The sequence below is a fragment of the Lethenteron reissneri genome, chromosome 26 (assembly GCF_015708825.2).
Source record: "Lethenteron reissneri isolate LAM-NWPU_2019-01 chromosome 26, ASM1570882v1, whole genome shotgun sequence".
Lineage (NCBI taxonomy): Eukaryota > Metazoa > Chordata > Hyperoartia > Petromyzontiformes > Petromyzontidae > Lethenteron > Lethenteron reissneri.
Window position 1 is genome coordinate 22382587 of NC_083804.1, and position 20632 is coordinate 22403218.

Here is a 20632-nt window from a genome sequence, read left to right on the forward strand (position 1 = left end):
TCATCTAAATAATCTAAACGCCTGAATCCACAACCCGAGTTCGATTTCCGACCACGGCTAATGCCAGGTTGGGAGTGACATCCGAATGGACCCTTGGCTACCCCGTTTCCCCTTCACGAAGCGCACACCGACCGTCATGGTGAAGAATGGCAAAAAATTTAAACAACCCCACAAACATCTAGCAGTGGATCGACAGAGGAATGTTAATAATTGTATTATTATTTTTACTACCGTGACTATTGATCATACCAGATACAATATATCGTAGTCATGAATGCAGCCGTGTGTGTAGAATACTAAACGATGGACTCTTTTGGGAGGAATCACACAGAATAGATACAAGGTGGAGGTCACAGTATCTGAGGTGCAGTGCAGGAGACTAATGAAGGTTGATTACATCTTTGATGGTCTCAGGTGGCCCACAGCGTAAGACAACCTTAGATATCAACTGTTGTTGAACCCTAATCATAATGTTGTACAAATTAGTTTTCAATTAGTCAGGGCACGGATATCATCAGTGGTGACTAATGTCAGAACTGGCGCTGGAAACCCAACCTTCACCAACCGGTACAGACAGACCAGCGCATTGAAGTATGGTCAAACAACTCCCCTGACCCACATGGCATGGGGAGGGGCCTTCATTCAGCAGTGGATTGACAAGAGAGCTGAAAATTATCACTTAATTAAACTATGCCCACAAACATTTCAGTTATTGGTCGCCTAAATTTAAAGCGAGTTAATTTGTTAAATTGTGCATTTTTCCTTTATTAAACTGTCTAATAAGAATGAAGACGTTTTTTTTATTAGTCACGAAAGCTTTATCTCAAAAATTAAGAGTTTAGTCACATTACCATGTCAATTGATTTTGCCAATGTGCAACGCTGGTAAATAAAAAAATTATACTTTAAAATGTCAAACGTCTCACTGCATATCGCAACCTTCATTGCCAGTAAAGCCCCAAAGAGTTAAAAGCCTGAATAAATATTTCATTTTATGATGGCATCATTCAAATTTCATTCTGTCATCATATATTCATAGCTACGCATAGCGCATGCAGATATCGCTGCTTGGACGGGCCACGTTTCTCACCTCTGTAGAAAAGCTCTCGGCACCCATCTGTCCCTGCAGCTGTCAAGTTTGTCCAGCAAGATCCTGGCCAACAACGGTTGTAGGTCCGTCAAGTTGCCGAGAATCTCCACACCCAAGTTGTTTGCAAGGAATTCGCAGATCTGGGGGGGGGGGGGGGGGGAGATGTTCAACAGATGTGTCACGATGTGCTGCAGTCGGATGCCTTTGGTAAAACAACTTTAATACGCATTAACAACACCTTGCACTTGATTACTCTATGCTCCACGTAATAAGACATGCTGGGATGTTTTTGTCCTGTATTTAACAGCAAATGTTGGTGGTCTGTCTCATGTCCGGTAGTTGTGTGAGTGTGACCAGATCTGTATAACTTTACTGACACATTTAGAGTGTGTCTTCCTTTTTGGAGAATCTTCTGATCCGGAGAAAACGTTATCTAAAGTGCCGCATTGTATTGTATGTAAAAATGCATTTGTTAAACACTGCAAATCACAGTCCTATTAGGTCAGCAATATATAATCACGCCAATTTTTTTTATGCTCATAAACATAACTTTTCATCAGGGTAAATGAAGAAGGGTGGCTGTGAGACACAATGACCTGCAAACGCACAGGAAAACATCGAGAGCCATTCGTAACGAACCATTTCACACATTTCACACATCTACATGTTTCCAGGATTGCATATCCAACAATCTCCATTATAATACTTATTAAGAATTAATGCCCGTGTTAATTACATGCTGTTTGGCAACCAACGATGCGTTTTCAATGTTTACTATCCTTAAATTATTCAATCAACAACATGCTTTCATTGGACAAGGTGAAATTGCATCGAGCAAGAACACTGTGTGAAGCTTGTTTTAAATATTCGCTTGTGAGAATGTTAGGGTGTAAATTATAAATGAAGAGATGTATATCTGAAAAAGCTGCAACCGTGACAAATTCTTCAGTTTTCATTTCACGGCGATTGCCGTGAGTGCGGAGTAAAGCTCGCTTTATTAAAAACTCAGTTGCTGAGCACAGACCCAAAAGTCTTGTCTTGTCTTCAGCCATCTGCGATCCGAGGGTTGGCCGCGCCATGGGCAATCCTACGCCGCTGACTTCTGTCTTCTGCTATCCTCATTGTCTGTTCCAGCGTGAGCCTGGTCCATGCTTTGTTGTTATCTATCCATGCCACTCTTGGTCTTCCGTACGCACGGGAACCAGGTATTTATTGTGCCTTGCATAATCTGCTTTTCTAAAACAAGTTAAAAACATTTCTCATGACGCGACAATAGAAGGCGAGCTTTCTTGATTTCATCACAAGTTTTCTTTCAACATCAGCTTTCTCTAGAACCCATTCACTTGCTTTCTCTTAAGCCCACGATACGTGTAGTAATATCCGCCTGAGTCCTTTCATTTGAAAGGCGTTTAATCGTTTTTCTTGATTGTCCAATTTTCACAACCATACATAGCAACTGGCCACCACAAAGGCATGCAAAAGTCTGATCTTCGTTCCAATGGGGATGCTGTGACTCGCCCAACACTTCTTCGGGGATCACCCCATTGCCTGACCCTTATTCAATTTAGCTCGAATTTCCCTTGCAACACTTCGCATCATCAGTGATAACTGATCCAAGATATGGAAAGGTGTCAACTTGCTCCAGCTGGATGCCTTGTATCCAGATGTTGCAGGCTGCTCCATTACTGCCCATCACTTTGGTCTTGTCCACATTGATGAGGAGGTTAAACTTTTGACGAACCCGATCTAAGCGATCTGTCAACTCCTGCGGCTCCACCTCGGAACCGCCAAGCAAGATGACGTCATCGGCATACCAAAGATTTGTGACTCGTCGCCCTCCGATCTGGATTCTTCCGAAGAAGCCATCAAGTTGTCTATCTCCTTACCGTTTCAACCAGAATGTAAAATAATTATGGAGAAAGGTCATAACCCTGTCTGACTCCCTTTCTGACACAGACCCATTCTGACCGTGACTCTTGCAAGTTGTTTATGATTAAGTTTTTGCCAGGAAGTCAATCAGATAGAGTGGGAATCCCATGTCCATCGTGGCCCACCAGAACTTACCAAACGCTTTCTTGACGTCCACAAAGCCCACATATATAATGGTTGAGTATGTTCTTTTGCCTTGTGCATGGGGATTCTGAGATTGGGTGACTTGATCACCTGTCCCTCTCCCTTGCCGGAATCCCGCTTGCTCGTCTGAAATCTCGCATTCTGTTTTACAAGCGGTTCCGTTCCAGGATGATCCTAAGAAGGACTTTGCTAGCGTAAGAATCCAGTGTTATTGTCCTGTAATTTGTATGCTGTTTAGAATCACCCATCTTCGGAAGTGGCATAAATGTAGAAGTATGTCCAATCCTCTGGCCATTCACTGGTTCCCCCAGATTGCCACACACATTCTGTGGATCCTGTCAAGAACCGTCTGCCCTCCTTCTTTGAACAATTCCACAGGGACTTGCTATCTGACGAACGGCTCGGGCAGCTTCTGAACGAAGGGGAATTGGCTCGCGCTCCTGATAATCTCTTTCCAGGCTCCCCCCTCTCCCGCTCCCGCTGTTATCATCATATAGGTCTTCACAATCCTCTCGACACTGCTTGGCAATTTGTGAAGCTTCTGTGAGATGTTTCCCCCAGTCGCATTTTGGATGCATTGCAGTCGAGGTTGCAACTTCACTGCGATTGACCTTGGCTGCCCGGAAAAAAAAAGTTTCCTTTTAGGTTTGTTGCTTCCATTTCCTCACACGGATCCAAAAGTTCGACAAGCAAACAGCAACCAAAGAGCCCTCTTGATAAGAGAGCAGATGCAAACCCTAAGATGTGCCTTGCACTTGAGCGAGGTGAACGGAGAGTCGGGAAGAGCGGCGATGGCAGCGAGGTTTCCAATGCCGAGAAGCGCAAAGGAAACGAGTCGGAGAAGCGCGGCGATCCACATGAGAGTGGTGACGCAATGCATCGTGAACGAGAGGACACAATCGCATCTGGTTCTTCTTCTCTCTCCCACCTAATGTGGCAACATGTCCAGCAGAAAAATGCCAATGTCACGTTCCGCTAGCCACGAGAGGGATTCTGGAGAGAGTTGTCACATCTGTCTGGGCTTCAACCCCAGACGGATGTGACAAGAGGGCGACACAACCTCGGCTGAACAATCCATTTACGTGCAGTCCTTGGCATTAGTAGCGGAACGTACGTATGTTGAACTTCTTTCGCACTGTATGTAGCCAAGCGTGCTAATGGGTGGTGCGGGTGAAGGACAACAAACTAAACACAAAATTAGCTTTCAATCTAGATTTAAAAGTGCATAGCTCCAGTGGCGTCCTAATATCGGAAGAACGAGAGCGTTCCAGACGGCCGCAGAAGCGCATTTGAAAGCTCGCGATGCGGTGACTGTCATTGTTCGATGGTTGAGCCATAAGCCGCTAATGCGAGGATGATCAGAGTTCGCGTGATGATGGTTTATGCTACTTGACGAGATCATTTTCGTCATTTTCGTTCAATTGTGGCAAGCACTTCGTGTGTGTAATGAGTGCGACCCTCATAATCATGGATTCGCTCGCCATCCAGAAGCCAACGCAGCTCGGAACAGAGAGGAACTGAGGGGCACCCACCGCACAGAGAGACATCACAGCAGTGCCGCAACGCTTGCCAAAGCGAAACATCCCGTAAGCAATTAAAATGGTTTAACAGAAAGCCGGCAGCCTGCCGCTTCAATCGCCCTCTCTGTACAGCAGTGGCAACAGCAGCAGAAGTCGTAATCGGTCAGAGGTAGCCCTCTGATTTTTGGTTGTTTGTGTTGCTTTGGGGGCAATTTCTTAAATTTCGATTTAAAGCTTTCGTGACTGCAGCGATTCATCTTCTTGGTTCTTTCGGTAAAGTCACGTAGAAAGGAAATTATATTTTTTGTATGTTATAATGTGTTATTATTTTATTATTTTATTATTTCCCTTCTACGTGACTTTACCGAAAGAACCAAGAAGGACAATTTCTTAGTATGTTTGTTCATTATTGGTTTTGCTTGGTAGTCGTAGGGTTTTCATTTGCTTGGTGTAGTGGCTGTACATGGGAATTGATTCTCATAATTACTGTACAGCATTATGGGATGCTATTAACATGAATGATACTTTTTAAAATGTAAGTATTATTATTATGAGAGGTGCAGCGGAGAACTCAGAATGCGCTCACCTGCTCTGGAACGATCTCCCTGAGATCGGAGGACGTCACCTGCGCCAAGAAGCGTCTCATGCACAGGAGAATCGTGGTGTTGAGCCAGGGCTCGGGCTGAGCTGCATGGGCCACCACGTGTCCCATGACAGAACAAGGCAGACAGCGAGAGACGGAGGGCAATTACAGAATACTGACGTAGCTACCTCGAGTACCAAGGGTGGTCCAGATGTGTCGTGACACCACCAAATTAATTGACCCCGAATATGTGTGTTTGTCCTTTGCATGTTTCGTGATCTGTTTTAAATAAAACATTACGTGAAAACAAAATTTAGTTTTAGAGAATTCAATCGGCGTCACAAGACATCTGAAGCACCCTGTAGAATAGGAGCTGGATACATAGACCCCCAAAGTGTGCTCATATTCGAAGATGCTTTTTGCCTTTCCAGCCACGAGTGTAATGTTAAGATGTGTTGCTTATATCGGAACTGTGCCTATATAAGGCGTGATTAGATCCAGCTTCGTACAGTCAATGGTTTTGAAATATGCGCACGACGTCAATCAAGCGCACTTATTAAGCCTCACACATGTCATGCGAGCGTAAATGGGGTTGCTGCTGGGCTCTGGCCCAATCACATGGCCCGGGGTATTGGGGGCGGAGCCCGGTATGGGGGGCGTGTGGGAGGGGCCGCCGTTCACCTCGGCAGCTCCAATGGGAAGCGAGGTGAATGGAGGTGGAGCCAGCAGGGCAGTATGGGAAGGCCGCATCGGACGATCCGGAAGGGGAGGAGTCAGGATCACGTGGGAGAGAGGATATAGAGGGGAGCCCGGAAGAGATCGGGTCAGTTGATGGAGTGAAGAAGCGGGACCACGTTGGGTGGCCGCCGCGCCATCAACCACGTGGCTGATGGGGCTTCGGCACACCGTCGTCCAGCGGTGAGCGGGGAGGAGCGGAGCGACTGACGGGAAAGCGCGCCTGCAAGCAGGCTCCTTCCAAATGGAAGTGGTCACAACATCCCAATGCAGGATTCTCCGGGGCCTCAGTGAGACTGTGCTCACTCACGAGGCTGACGCGCTAGGCAACCACATTACCCGACTTGTCTCGCGGTCCACTCCCTTGGCTTCCGCCCCGAGTTGCAGTCCGAAACCACGAGAAGATCGCTTCCCGCATCTCCGGCTTCACGTGGTCGTAGTGGTGGCTGAGGAATGCCATTCTGCAATCAAGAGCGCAGGGCGAAAGCGTCGTTCGAAACGGGGCGTTCTTCTCTGTTCGAGGAACAAGGAACGGAACAGCAGGAAAATACTGCAGGCAGGTCTCAATAAGGACAGAAACCACAACCAGCGTCAAGGTCACGTGTGCATTTGTACCGGGTCAGGACTTAAAAAAAAATTCACAATGATTGGGGTGAGGGCTGAGGTTTGAGTAAGCCTTAAGGCTACTCTTTTAATATCGGACTGAAAATAAGCTTATATACTGCATAAACAATTCAGATAGCTAGAGAGAGAGAGCAAATGTTTTTGTTTAGATCTGTAAGCCCCCTTTTCCTGGTTTAATGTCTACGGCAATGAGAAACATTCCATTGCTTGTGTACGAGGCTATTCAACGTAAATGCGCGTTCAACAGTGTTCAACGCCCTTCATTTGAAACCGGATACCCAGCCACCTGGCATCTTTTGCGTTTTTACACGCCATTGAATGATTGCTGCTTTAGCAGACGAACGTTAGAACACTAACAAGAACCTTCGGTGGCAACGCCTCAGCTTGTGCATTCAATGGCATTTGTCCACGAGCCACTCAGGGGGTCGCCCTGCGACCACGGTGCGTTAGCCGATGCCGAGCAAACCCCGTGGGTGTGCGAGGAGGCTTTCATCTCAACCGACTCGGAAAATATTCCCGCACCCACAGGCGCCAACGGGCGTCCAGTGGCTATCTCGCTGCAGCCGTGGCTACCGGCAGTCGCGTGCCGTCTACGAATATTCGGCGAGAGGTTAAGGGGCCGTCCATAAATGACGTCACGCAATTTTGGACTATTTTTGACACCCCCCCCCCTCTCGTCACGGCGTCACGAAAAGTCAGACCCCTCCCCTTCAAATATGACGTCACAAAGCTATGCCCCCCTCCCCCCCAAAACCACATTTCCATTTTGAAAATTAAACATGCTTCAAATCGCTTTAAACTATTGTCATTGTAGTGCGTATTTAATGTGGCGCTGCACTCTGATGTTGTAGGAGTGTTGTTATAACAATTATTTAAAGTTGCGCATTTTGATGTGACGTCACATTTCTCACCCCCCCCCCCCCCCTCTCGTCACACATCGTCACAAAAATCTGACCCCCCCCCCCCCACCTAGGTGCGTAACGTCATTTATGGACGGCCCCTTAGGGCGCCCGCTCACATGGTATCCAGCACCGTGGCGTTGTCAGCGGGGGCGGGCAATTTGCGCAGCGATGACGGCAAGATGTCCTTCAACGTCGCGGCGCCTTCGGCGAGGATGCGATCAGCCTCCTGCGCGTTGGGCGCGCGTAGAGCTCGGGCGACCTGTCACCCGCAACACGCGACGCACGCACAAAACGTCAACAAACAACAACAAACAACAACAAACAACAACAACAGCAGCCGCCATTCGTCGATAGGTGGCGGCCACGGCGCCTGTGCCAGGCCAGGTGCACTTTCGAGGTCACGTGAAGTGTCGAAGACTCGCTGACAAGGAGGTCGCGGGACAGACCCAGGTTGTTTCCCATGAGTTGACTGACTGAGATGACTGGCAGATGCACCAGCTGTGCCTGACCCCCCCCCCCCCCCCCCTACTGTTACAACTTGCTGCGTTTTAGCCGCTCGGCGTTCCCTATGCACAAAAAACAGCACGAGCACGCGCGCATTCATCGTAGTCCGTCGGCTCGGTTGACACAAAGTTCGACAGAGTTAAGCGAAATGCACGGAAGATGTGGTGTGTTTCCTAATGCGCATTGCCTGGTGCCTTGCTACTTTCATGCAGTGTTTTTCCTTCATGGGCAAGATACACATTGTGATGATGAAAAATGGTAAATGCCATCCGCTTGTCGATTTGTGCTCATTATGGTGAAGAGTGTGAAGATAAGTTTTCAAGACAATTAGGATGAAAAGCAAGATTTGCCAACATTTTAATCAGTACCCTGCGCGTCAGATGACATTTTCCAACTTTTAATTCTTTAAAAAAAAATCTATTGAACATTGTTCATTCTGAAATGATTAGCTCAATTGTGATGAGATGATATTTCCGTTCACAGATTTCGAATCAATCCCCGTAATTCATAATTTAATCATATCCTTTCCACCCGTAATTAAACTGGGTTCTCAAGAACAGAAAATTGATGTCCTAGCCTGGTTCACCAATGACAGCTCACATAAAACCCCACCGTAATATTAAACTGGGTTTTGTACCTAATCTGTCCATTAAATTCACTCAAGAACGAACTCTGCATTGAATATTCTTCCCAGTTGCATCCGAGTGGTCAAATTGCTGATGTAATTCATTCGTTGTCTTATTTGTCTTTTTTGTACTTTTACTTTTCCCATTCAAAACATTGCACTGTGTTCTCAATTCACGTGCAAGTAACACAACTTGGCTTTCTCCAAGTATGCTCATTCATTCTTAATTCTTTTTTTGTACCTGCTGCCACCCATAATATAATTGATCGCTACACCTCTAAATGTCACCCTTCCAATATCGCCGATCATTACGTAGAATCGCCGCCACACGTAGGGTCACAATTACACAATCTTTGGCAAAGCTGGGCGTTGAATCTTTTCTGAAGTTTTACAAATCCCCTTGGCAACCCACGCTGCATATTCACTGCGATGCGACTCTGTCCTCTGGAGGCCATCCAGAAATAGAAACCCGCATCCTGCCTAGAGGGTATGAGTACAGCCACGGTGCGGGCCACAGAGGTTTACAGTTATGGTTTGAAAATATTTCCACAACGTGTGCGTTATTATTATATATACACACACCGTTTTTTATCGTGGCCAGCAACTTAATCGACCGCATCAATGATTTTGGACATTTTCATTACTGTGGTAGCCTCGTACGGAGTTTCTGCCAACGCCTATCTATGGAAAAGTTGTGCAATTCACCTTTTTTAAAATTAGAAATCATGAAGTTAAAACTTTTGAAATTGTACCATTATCAGTGCAGACGAATATCTGGTAACTCTGCTGGGGTGATGCAATTTATAGAAGATGAGATGATTACTGCATTCCCTCGTTATTCACGAACTTGCGATCCGCGATTTTGGTGATCCGCGAATCGCATGTGGAACTCGACACGACTCCATCAGAGAGAAATAGGGAGAAATAAAGTGATGAGAGCGAAAGTGATCAAAGAGAGGAGAGAGAGAGATAACTTATAGAAGCTTTTGAAGAATCTGCAGATGCTGTGCGTATGATATTTGCCGGCCAACATCATTATCAGTGAGTTTTGCTATTCACGATCATCTCCCTTGTCGCGAATAACAAGGGAATCACGTCCATTACAATCTTCAGTCTTCTCATCCTCTTTGCACATTTGCTTTTCATGGTGTGTGTATTCATTGCAATGATCCAATGACAATGCGCATTGTAATACTTGTAGGCGGTACGTGTTTTGAAACGTATAATGATGTTAACATTTGAAACAACATTCGTTGAAAAATATATATGTGAAGAAAAACAACACGGAGCAAAAAGAACAAAAAAGCACGTCGAATATACAAATTGTTAACGTTAAAAAAAGTAATCACATTATGTCCAAACATTGTGAATACTCGTACGTAAACAAAAACACTTACGATGTTGTCATCATCTCTCTTGCTCAGAGGTTTTCCCGGAGTCAGAGGCATACCCAGCATTGCTGCTGGTGGATTTCCCCCGTTGGGATTGCTGCCCTGTGAAGACTGAACCTGCTGCCCTGGTTTGTTCGCTGCCTGGTTTTGCTGTCCCTGATTTTGCTGCCCCTGATTTTGCTGCCCCTGATTTTGCTGCCCCTGATTTTGCTGCCCCTGATTTTGCTGCCCCTGGGTTTGCTGCCCCTGATTTTGCTGCCCCTGATTTTGCTGCCCCTGGGTTTGCTCCCCCTGATTTTGCTGCCCCTGATTTTGCTGCCCCTGATTTTGCTGCCCCTGATTTTGATGTCCTTGATTCGGTTGGCCCTGAGTTGGTGGCCCCTGCGTCGTATTGCTGTGATCCGTTACCAGTATGTTTGTTTTACTCTCACTTGGCTGGTTTTGGTTTGGATTTCCGTTGCTTCGTTGCTCCTCATTGAGGTGTACTGCGGTGGTCTGATTCATATTTGGATGTTGCTGACTTGGTATCAATGATACCTGACTTGTTTGCTCAGAAATATTCTCCTTTTTGGGTAGCCCATTGTCTGCTGTCCCTTTATTGCCCTGATCATCCCCATCTGTGGATGAAAAACATGAAAAAAAATCGATTTCATATCACAGTATTTACATCGTGATTTTTTATGTCTTGAAACACTTGTACAGTATAAATATATCGTGCAAATGTTCAGAGATACACTTGCCATTGTGATGCTCTCATTGAATTACATTTTTTCACAATCCACCGCTGGATGAAGGCAGCCACTGTGAACTCGCCACAAAGTGGTACTCATTTTACCTACAAGGAGACATTTGACCTACCTAGGCCCAGGTGTGTCTATTCGCGCGTCTGTTTAGTAGATGCGCAACAACAACAACAAACAACATCCTCACAGGGCTTGTGCCAGGCTAGGTGCACAAAGTAGATGCGCACATACACACAATTTTAATGTCGCCCTCCACAGGCAGGATAGTGCAATGGTGTGTGTGTGTGTGGCTTATTCACGTGTGTGTGGGGAGCGGTGGCGTAGCGGTTAGCGCGCTGCACAATCAACCCGGCGGTCCCGAGTTCGATTCACGCTCACGGTCCTGGGCATCCCCTAGGTCGACTCAGCCTCAAAATGAGTACCCGGTGCGGTGTGTAAACATCACCACTAAAGAGACAAAGGCGGCCGGGCGTGGTGCTGGCCACCTACCCCCTCGTGTGCCGTGCCGGCCTCCATCGGTGCTACTCGCTAACAGCACTTGCCCCCAGCAGTCTGTCAAGGCTACACGGGATATCTTTGTCTTTGTTGTTGTTGTTGTTGTTGTTGTGTGCGCCCAGGGAGCTCGTCGCTATGGTGACGTACTCGCACGTACCTTGGGATCACCATGGCAACCGTGCAAGCGTCCAGGTGAGATTCTTCACCTGGCCGCTCTATTAGCGGTAACGAGAACCCATGGCGAGGCGCACGGCGCTCTTCACATCATGCACGGGGTCAGTGCAGGCTGGCCGGTCAACGTATTTGTACAGGCACCTGTACATCTAATGAGTTGCGCCAGCAAGATACAACGCCGGGTTTTTTTTTTTGGTTTCCCGTGATGTCTGTTTCGTTGGTTGTTTTTTATTTGCTCAGAATTAGCATTTGCTTTATTGTTGCGCGTTTTTTCCCCCCTTTTATTCCTTTGCTTTTGTTGTTTTGGCGACCCGGGTCATCCTCGCAATTGAGATTCTTAGTCCTGATCGCTTGCATTCACACCCACCTCGTTATACAAATACGTTGAGGAAATTTCAGATGGGGGGAAAATTTGTAAAAAAATAAGCATCTTAGGAAAGGAAATAATTCGCAAAAAGCATTCATTCTTAATTATATTAAACGTATCCAAACAGAAATGCCATAATTATTTCTTTACAAAAATAGAATTGACATACGATGACTATTTTTTGGGGTTTTGGGGTCTCCATGGACGGGACAATCAACCAACTTGCTGTGCTGCCATCTGACCACCTTGGGGCCCAGTGAGCACTCGCGAGGTCCACAAATCTCGGGACGACCCACCAACCCTTGCCTCATTTAACGTTTCCAACCACTCTGAAACCATTTCCCTATCCGCGTGCGAACGCGTGCGTGTAGATCGGAGCGTATGTCCAGCGAAACGCTCCGGATCCGCTAACATTTCCTTTGCCCCAAACGCGTGCGTGCGTTCGTGCGGCCAAGTTCCCCAAAACCCAGGCCCAAATTCGTGGGGATACACTGCAGGTGGTTTCTGTTCCCTCTGAGAGAGAGAAACATAAACGCGAAGCTGCCGTTTAGCACACGTCCGTGACTTCAGCTGGCGAGAAATTTGAAAGGAAATGTCAGTTGGAATTGTTTTTTAAAGTCCCGTATTTATGGTTGATGTGACGTGTGAATGAATGTTATTTTGGCCATTGTAACAATTCAATAATAGTAGGAAAATTTACTGAAAGTGGGCAACGACGATTGTGCACATGAAGCACTGCAATTTTACCAACTTCGCCTGGTTCTTCACCGATTCTCAAAAAAACAATGCCCCTATAATAATGAATACATTAATTAACGTCCGTCATGTTGCGCACATTCTATGCGATGGAAGGCAGGGGGAGAAGGTGTTCAAGCATGCCGCCTTGTGAATGTTGTGTACCCACATTAGACACCACTGCAACCAATCGACCAAAATAAACCAAATTTGTTTCGTTTTATAGCCAAATCATCGCACAGGCAGCCACGGATGAGGAATCTTGTTCAACGGCCAATTTGTAAAAAAGATTAAAAAAAACTATTGATCGACGCAGTAATGAGCTGCCAGCCTAATTAGCGGTGGCTGAAGGGTGCAGGGAGCAAACCTCCCCTCCCTCCCTCCCTCTTGGACCGTGTGCTCGCTCATTACCGACCGTCACGAATAAGCCACCCGCATCAAAAACTAAAATTGCATTCTTAAAAAATTACTGCCTTAGAACAAAAAAAAACTGAACAAGCAGCATTGTCTTTCCCGTGCTTCCCCCTGCCAATGTGTTGGGTTTTCTGTTTAACCGCAATGCCATTACACAAATGGAGCACGCCAAACACGCTCACACAAACAGGGAACACCCAACATGCCAACGCGTTCACACATGCGATTCCTAAGGGGGAGAAACGCGTGCAACGGTTAGCACGCTGCGCTCCATGAGCGGCAACCCGAGTTCGATTGCCGCTCACGGCCAACGCCAGTGACGATCGTCTGTTGGCCCCCTAGGTCGACTCAGCCTCAAAAGAGTACTTGGTGCGGTATGTAAACGTCGCCACTGGGGGAGACAAAGGCGGCCGCGTGTGGTGTTGCCCACCCACCACCCCCTCGTGTGCCGCGCCCCAACAGTATGTTAAGCCGATATGAGATCTTCGTCTTTGGTAAAATTGTTGGTGGGGTTTCTCATTGGTGTAAGGGAGCCATTGGTTCTACATGAAAACGTTTTACAGTGAGGGTAAAAAGTATTTGATCCCCTGCTGATTTTGTACGTTTGCCCACTGACAAAGAAATGATCAGTCTATAATATTAATGGTAGGTTTATTTGAACAATGAGAGACAGAATAACAACAACAAAAAATGCAGAAAAACGCATGTCAAAAATGTTATAAATTGATTTGCATTTTAATGAGGGAAATAAGTATTTGACCCCCTCTCAATCAGAAAGATTTCTAGCTCCCAGGTGTCTTTTATACAGGTAACGAGCTGAGATTAGGAGCACACTCTTAAAGGGAGTGCTCCTAATCTCAGCTTTGTTACCTGTATAAAAGACACCTGTTCACAGAAGAAATCAATCAGATTCCAAACTCTCCACCATGGCCAAGACCAAAGAGCTCTCCAAGGATGTCAGGGACAAGATTGTAGAGCTACACAAGGCTGGAATGGGCTACAAGACCATCGCCAAGCACCTTAGTGAGAATGTGACAACAGTTGGTGCGATTATTCGCAAATGGAAGAAACACAACGAACTGTCAATCTCCCTCGGCATGGTGCTCCATGCAAGATCTCACCTCGTGGAGTTGCAATGATCATGAGAACGGTGAGGAATCATCCCAGAACTACACGGGAGGATCTTGTCAATGATCTCAAGGCAGCTGGGACCATAGTCACCAAGAAAACAGTTGGTAACACACTACGCCGTGAAGGACTTAAATCCTGCAGCGCCCGCAAGGTCCCCCTGCTCAAGAAGTTTGCCAATGAATATCTGAATGATTCAGAGGACAACTGGGTGAAAGTGTTGTGGTCAAATGAGACCAAAATGGAGCTCTTTGGCATAAACTCAACTCGCCGTGTTTGGAGGAGGAGGAATGCTGCCTATGAGCCCAAGAACACCATCCCCACCGTCAAACATGGAGGTGGAAACATTATGCTTTGGGGGTGTTTTTCTGCTAAGGGGACAGGGCAACTTCACCGCATCAAAGGGACGATGGACGGGGCCATGTACCGTCAAATCTTGGGTGAGAACCTCCTTCCCTCAGCCAGGGCATTGAAAATGGGTCGTGGATGGGTATTCCAGCATGACAATGACCCAAAACACACGGCCAAGGCAACAAAGGAGTGGCTCAAGAAGAAGCACATTAAGGTCCTGGAGTGGCCTAGTCTCCAGACCTTAATCCCATAGAAAATCTGTGGAGGGAGCTGAAGGTTCGAGTTGCCAAACGTCAGCCTCGAAACCTTAATGACTTGGAGAAGATCTGCAAAGAGGAGTGGGACAAAATCCCTCCTGAGATGTGTGCAAACCTGGTGGCCAACTACAAGAAACGTCTGACCTCTGTGATTGCCAACAAGGGTTTTGCCACCAAGTACTAAGTCATGTTTTGCAGAGGGGTAAAATGCTTATTTCCCTCATTAAAATGCAAATCCATTTATAACATTTTTGACATGCGTTTTTCTGGATTTTGTTGTTGTTATTCTGTCTCTCACTGTTCAAATAAACCTACCGTTAAAATTATAGACTGATCATTTATTTGTCAGTGGGCTAACCTACAAAATCAGCAGGGGATCAAATACTTGTTTCCCTCACTGTACATCCATGCTGGTGTGGTAATGCCTGCGCTCTATCGCACCGCACCACCAATACACCTTCCATGCAAAAGCAGATACCGTCCGCTCAGGCTATTACGGGGGATCTTTGTATTTGTATTTTGATGTTGTTGTTGTTATCCTCCTTACGTGAGCGCGCGAGGAGGATGGCGAGGATGAAGACGAAGAGAGGGAGCGTGCAGTTTGCTCCGAGTCGACGCATTGTGGCTCGTTTGATGTCACGCGCACCTGCGGACACACGCGTGCGCGTTGCGCGTGATATCCTTCTTGACGAGGGCACACACACGCAACGTGTACGAGACACTGCGTTGGCGATGCAGCGCTTACATCCGAAAGGCTCTTCAAGTCTAATGCAACAATTTCAATCCACGCGCTGTGCAAATTAATTGTTATGCTTGGTTCTTTCGGTAAAGTCAGGTAGAAGGGAAATAATAAAATAATAAAAATAAAACAATTCTCACGACGTTTCGGCCACAACGCAAGCAGCTGTCCTCAGGTGAAGAACAGGTCTGTCGGGAAGACAGCGTCCTAATGAACACTGCTAAGCTTGGCAGCGGCTGCTTGCATTGTGGCCGAAACGTCGTGAGAATTTTATCTTATTATGTTTTATTTTTTTATTTCCCTTCTACGTGACTTTACCGAAAGAATCAAGAATATGAATCCATACAATCACGAAAGCTTTAAATCGAAAATTAATTGTTGTTATAAATCATCATCACGACGAGTTTTAATTCACAGCAGGTAAACGTGCAATCCAGGCGACTGCTCGTCTCATGCGACTGCTTGGTGGAAGGGTCTCCAACAGATGGAGCTCTAGAGAGCCCCTGTAGAGGGTCAACTCTCTTCAAAAGACGTCTTAAAAGTGAGTTTATATATGTGTGTATATATTACAGAGGAAGCGTATGAACATTAGGGACAGAATTCAGACCAAATACCCGAGGAGGAATTCAAAACAATATCAGTTGGGAATATTAAGCAGTGGCTTGGCTGCACACAGAAAAACTACAAACACATTTTTTTTTATTTTACCAGGCAAGCCCCACTGAGCTATATAGCTATTTTCAAAACGACCTGGCCTCCACAAATGATAGCTGAACGAGGTGGATTATCATGTGAAAATGTAGAGCAGTCAAATACTCTTAACGCGTGATGTTCATTCTAAATGTGGAGGGGAAAAAGCGGAGGACACGGAGGAAAATACACGCGACCACGGGGAGCGAGAGAGACACGCAAACTCCAAATATACAATAGGCATCAATGTGACCCCACGCAAGTGGTGAATTGTGCCGTGCTGTGCAAAAATTAATGCAGTGCCTTTAATAAAGGGGAGAAGATTTGGATGGAGTAAGAAAAGCAAAGAGGGCGCAAAAAAGTGGCGGAAAAAAAATGGTGCGAGCCGTTATTAGAATATGTAACTCGTGAATGTATGTTGCATTTCTTTCGCACCGTACGTAGCCAAGGGGAGGGGACGACAAACTAAAACACAAAAAAATCGATTCTAACCAAATGAGCTTTTCAACCGAGCGTGACAAGAGGAGAGAAGGTAGGTCTTAAGTCTGGTGTTAGAGGTGAGGACACACGCACGAATATGCAGCTCACCTTGCTTCAAGCGCAGCAGTGGGGAAGGTGAGTGGGTACCAGTCTGGCCTCTGCTCTCTCTATATATATGGTGGCCAGGTAGAGGTGACGTCGACAGTGTTGTGCGTGAGAGCGGTGTCACGGAGTGGGTTGTGAAAAGGCACCGATGACTGCAGTTCTCATTGAGTCAGAGCGCAGCAGTCCATCATAAACGAGGTGCCGGCGTGTAGCCTTTCTCCCCGAGGCTTTTCTCATTGTACGCGAGTTGCGAAATTAGAAATCAAAACCCGCACCGATTAAATCAACAATGGGATCGTGTATATTCCCCAGAAAAAGGGGCTGGGTTTCGTCCTGAATTTCACCGTCGTCATCATCGTCGTCAACAACCAAGTGACATCGTTGTCAAGGTCATCACGTGCCGAGGTCAACGATCGAGACTATGAACTAAACGGCGGCATCTCTAATTTGTCGCGTCGTCGGTCTATTAAAAAACACAAAATTCGCTCGCCAAACACCGTTTCCTCTATTTCGTGACCATGGAAAAATCTCCGGCGAGTTGTTTAGCGGCTCACGCGAAATTGCCGCCGTTCTCTCGCTCGGATTAGCAGCAGGGATCCAGTGGCACTTTTTTTACGCACGGAATATTTCGATGAATTACTTAAAGAGAACAGCTGAACAAAGCCTGCACTTTAGCAGCTTACGTGTGCAAGCAGCTACCTGTACACGCACGTTTCAACACCAATTGCTGTAATTAAAGAAAATATTGCATGCGACAGCCCCCCCCCCCCCCCGTCCCCCCATGATATATGGCACTTGGCATACTAAGTATGGAAATTCACACATCTCATACTTGCATCGGTGCCTGTGGAAGGTGGACAGAATGCGAAATGGGGGGGGGGGGGGGGGGGAAGTCGCAGCAATATAAATTAAGGCAAATTTTCAATGTTCAACTTTAATCTGTGCTAAATATATTAAACCCAGTGTTTTATGCATTACAAAACATTGTTATAATCTTTAGCATTGTAATTGTTTGTTTTCTGATAGGCTTACACCTTTTCCCAATCAGAAAATAATTGCTCCATGTCACACATTTATGAAACAGTAATGCTATTTTATAGACAGTAGTGGGCATCTGGAAAAAGCACTGGACATTTGAAAGAGCTTCATAGTTCATGGGATTTCTCCAGGATAAATATAGATTCTGGTTATATAAGCCCTGCTGGGACTATAGGGCACTAATCATTGCTAATCATTGCTGTAAACTCTGTACGTGTATGTTTAACTTTAATAGTGCCGGGCCTGCGAGGCCACGGCGGGATGTCTGCGGTTGTGTGTACACCCCGGACACGGGGTGTAGTACCAGCCCTAGTGGGGGCTCGGGTGAGCGCTGGTTAAGCGCGGTGGCACCACGCACAGCGTGCGGTGCGGGCTCCCGTTGAGAGAGCGAGAGTGTCAGCCAGCTAGGGTTACGTTGGGGGCATGATGCTCTGGCTGACCTGGGGACACGTGACAGAACGATACGGGAGGGGGCCACCGGTGGAGGGGGCTAATGGGTGGTCACATGGTCCGGGAAGAACTCTCGAGAGCCTTCGGGCAAAGGCGAGAGACCGAGAAGGTGGGCGGGGTGTGAGCCAGCCCCAGCCCGGTCCGATATAAAGGGCGCCCTGAGAGGGGATCGGGGTTTTTAAATCCTTTATATTAAGTTTACTTGCTTGCTTGCGCGCTTACGACCGTGCAAATCTTTCGGTCGTTTTTTAACCCACTTCCCGTTATCCAATCGAGCTGACATTATGCACACAGACTCGTTGTGCGTGACAATTAATTTTCGTGAATTTTTTTTTCTCCAAATTTTTACACTTTTTAGGATTTTTTTTTTATATTTAATTACCAATTGCTTAATGGTGGCAGGCAATCATCTGACCCATAGGTGGCAGCCATCTCAAGCCAGAGGACGAGGACTCTAGCCGCCACGCATATAAAGGATTTATAGTGAAAAACTTTGTTTTTACGGGTTAATTTTTTACTGTTGGAGAGGCAGGAAATCCACGTCGAGCTTGAAGAAGCCTCCAGCCACGTGGTCCAGACCGGGATTGTGGAACCGTGTCTAGTTCCGCCGTAGCGTGGTTCGTTGGGTGGTCACCCCCCGTGAGTGTGTTGTGTTAATAGCCTGGAGTGTGTTGTGTTAATAGCCTGGAGTATGTTGTGCTAAGTTTAATAAAAACGTATTGCTCCCAAGACGTCTGCGACTCAGGTGGACTCACTTCACTTGTATAACAATAATACTATCGCATAGATACTTCATATTTCATACCTTGGATGGGACATCCCTCCGATTTGTATTAGGTTCCGTGCAAAGAGGGTTATTAATGGTGTGATATGGGTATTGTCCAAAAATTCAAGTAGATCTCATGAAACTTACTCAATATTTGAACGTGTTGACCAATTAACAACTAACGATGACATACAGCGATTCCATACGTATTGAATTTTTGGGTGGAGCAGTGGTGCCGTGGTTAGAAAACTGCTACGAACACAGAAACAAGAGTTCAAATCCCAGCCACGGCTGACATGAGTGGTGAGCTATATGAGAACATGTACTGGCCAACCTACCTTCGCCAACCCACACTGACCAATGTGGTGAAGTGTAATCAAATAAATCCCATGACCAACATGGGGAAAGGGAGGCCTTAATCCACAATTGGACTTGAAAAGGCCTGAAAATTACAAACCATTGTTGAACCTCACCTGTTCACCGATCCGATACGAGAGCAAGGGATGCTGTTGACAGTGATCTCAAAAAGGTGGCTCAAACGACGGTGGTCTAATTCGGTTTCCAATCCGTCAAGACAGTTGACACTGAATCAACAAATGTCAGTTGCACTGGAGCCATATCTCAGCCATGTCATGCAGTGTATACACTTCATATATAATGGCAGGTTTCAGGTTACACAAACAGGCTGCCAAAACTTAATTAAACACGTGTATTGCACACACAATTTTTATTTATAAAAGCGAACAGTGCTAAATCTTGAAAGTAATGTTTATTTCGGTGTTGTTTTTTGGTCTTCCTTCGCCATACAAGCATCGCAAAACAATGAAAACACCTGATTCTGGAAAACACCTGCGCCCATGAATAAACAGAAACGTGACGGTGTGTTTTGAGGGGGATGGCTGGGAAATAAATCAACAAGGCGTGGTCCGTTGGGGCCAAATAGATAATGCAATTATTGCACAAGCAGAAACTCCTAGAGCCAGAAAATTGATTGGTACAGTGTACGTCAGCAAGGTACATGTTGCATTCCCCGATAGCATACGGTCACACATCGCATGTGGCCAGATAACGGATTTACATGACCCTCTTGGTTCTAAAAAGCCATATATACTTCTTCCATGAATAACTGGACATTCCAATACAAAACCACACCCAATGATGCACCGGATTGCATTTAATGTAACATTGTATACGCAGTTTTGTTTTCTACATCAAAACCTTGGCGAGAACACACAGGACTCGCCCTGGAAGCTTTTATTTCAGGTTTGGTATTGAAAAAATAAACAGTACAAAAATGTTAATGTACCATTGGAATTTAATACAAAATGCTAATGTTCCAGATACATTTCACAACGGATTTTTTTCTTCTAAATTAAATTTTACACACTCTTTATAATGATCATACATAGCTGCACTACTGTTAGTGTTGCTGATGAATATGGAAGTTTCATTCGACATTTTCGGGTTGCCATTTGGAACATTAATTTTTTTCTCCAACACGTTTATAATTTTTCCGCTCCTAAGCATTAACAAAATATTTGGATTCATGCAAATAAGCTGCGATTCACTTTTTAGGAAATTATAACTCATCAGCACTTGCATAACTGCCAGGATATTAATGCCTAGTTGGTTAATACTGTTAGGATTTAAATAT

At 45.9% G+C, this 20632-nt stretch overlaps 1 protein-coding gene across 1 annotated transcript in view; it reads right to left on the reverse strand.

Moving 5' to 3' along the window:
• The window catches only part of LOC133347875 (otoancorin-like), a 55954-nt gene extending 39057 nt beyond the window's left edge, over positions 1–16897 (reverse strand). Inside the window, 7 exon segments of the mRNA XM_061560593.1 lie at positions 1090–1229; positions 5269–5369; positions 6340–6461; positions 7643–7785; positions 10053–10663; positions 15258–15356; positions 16728–16897. Of these exon segments, the coding sequence (XP_061416577.1) occupies positions 1090–1229; positions 5269–5369; positions 6340–6461; positions 7643–7785; positions 10053–10663; positions 15258–15330 (1190 nt within the window). The 5' untranslated portion in view covers positions 15331–15356; positions 16728–16897.
• Positions 16898–20632: the final 3735 nt, after the last annotated feature.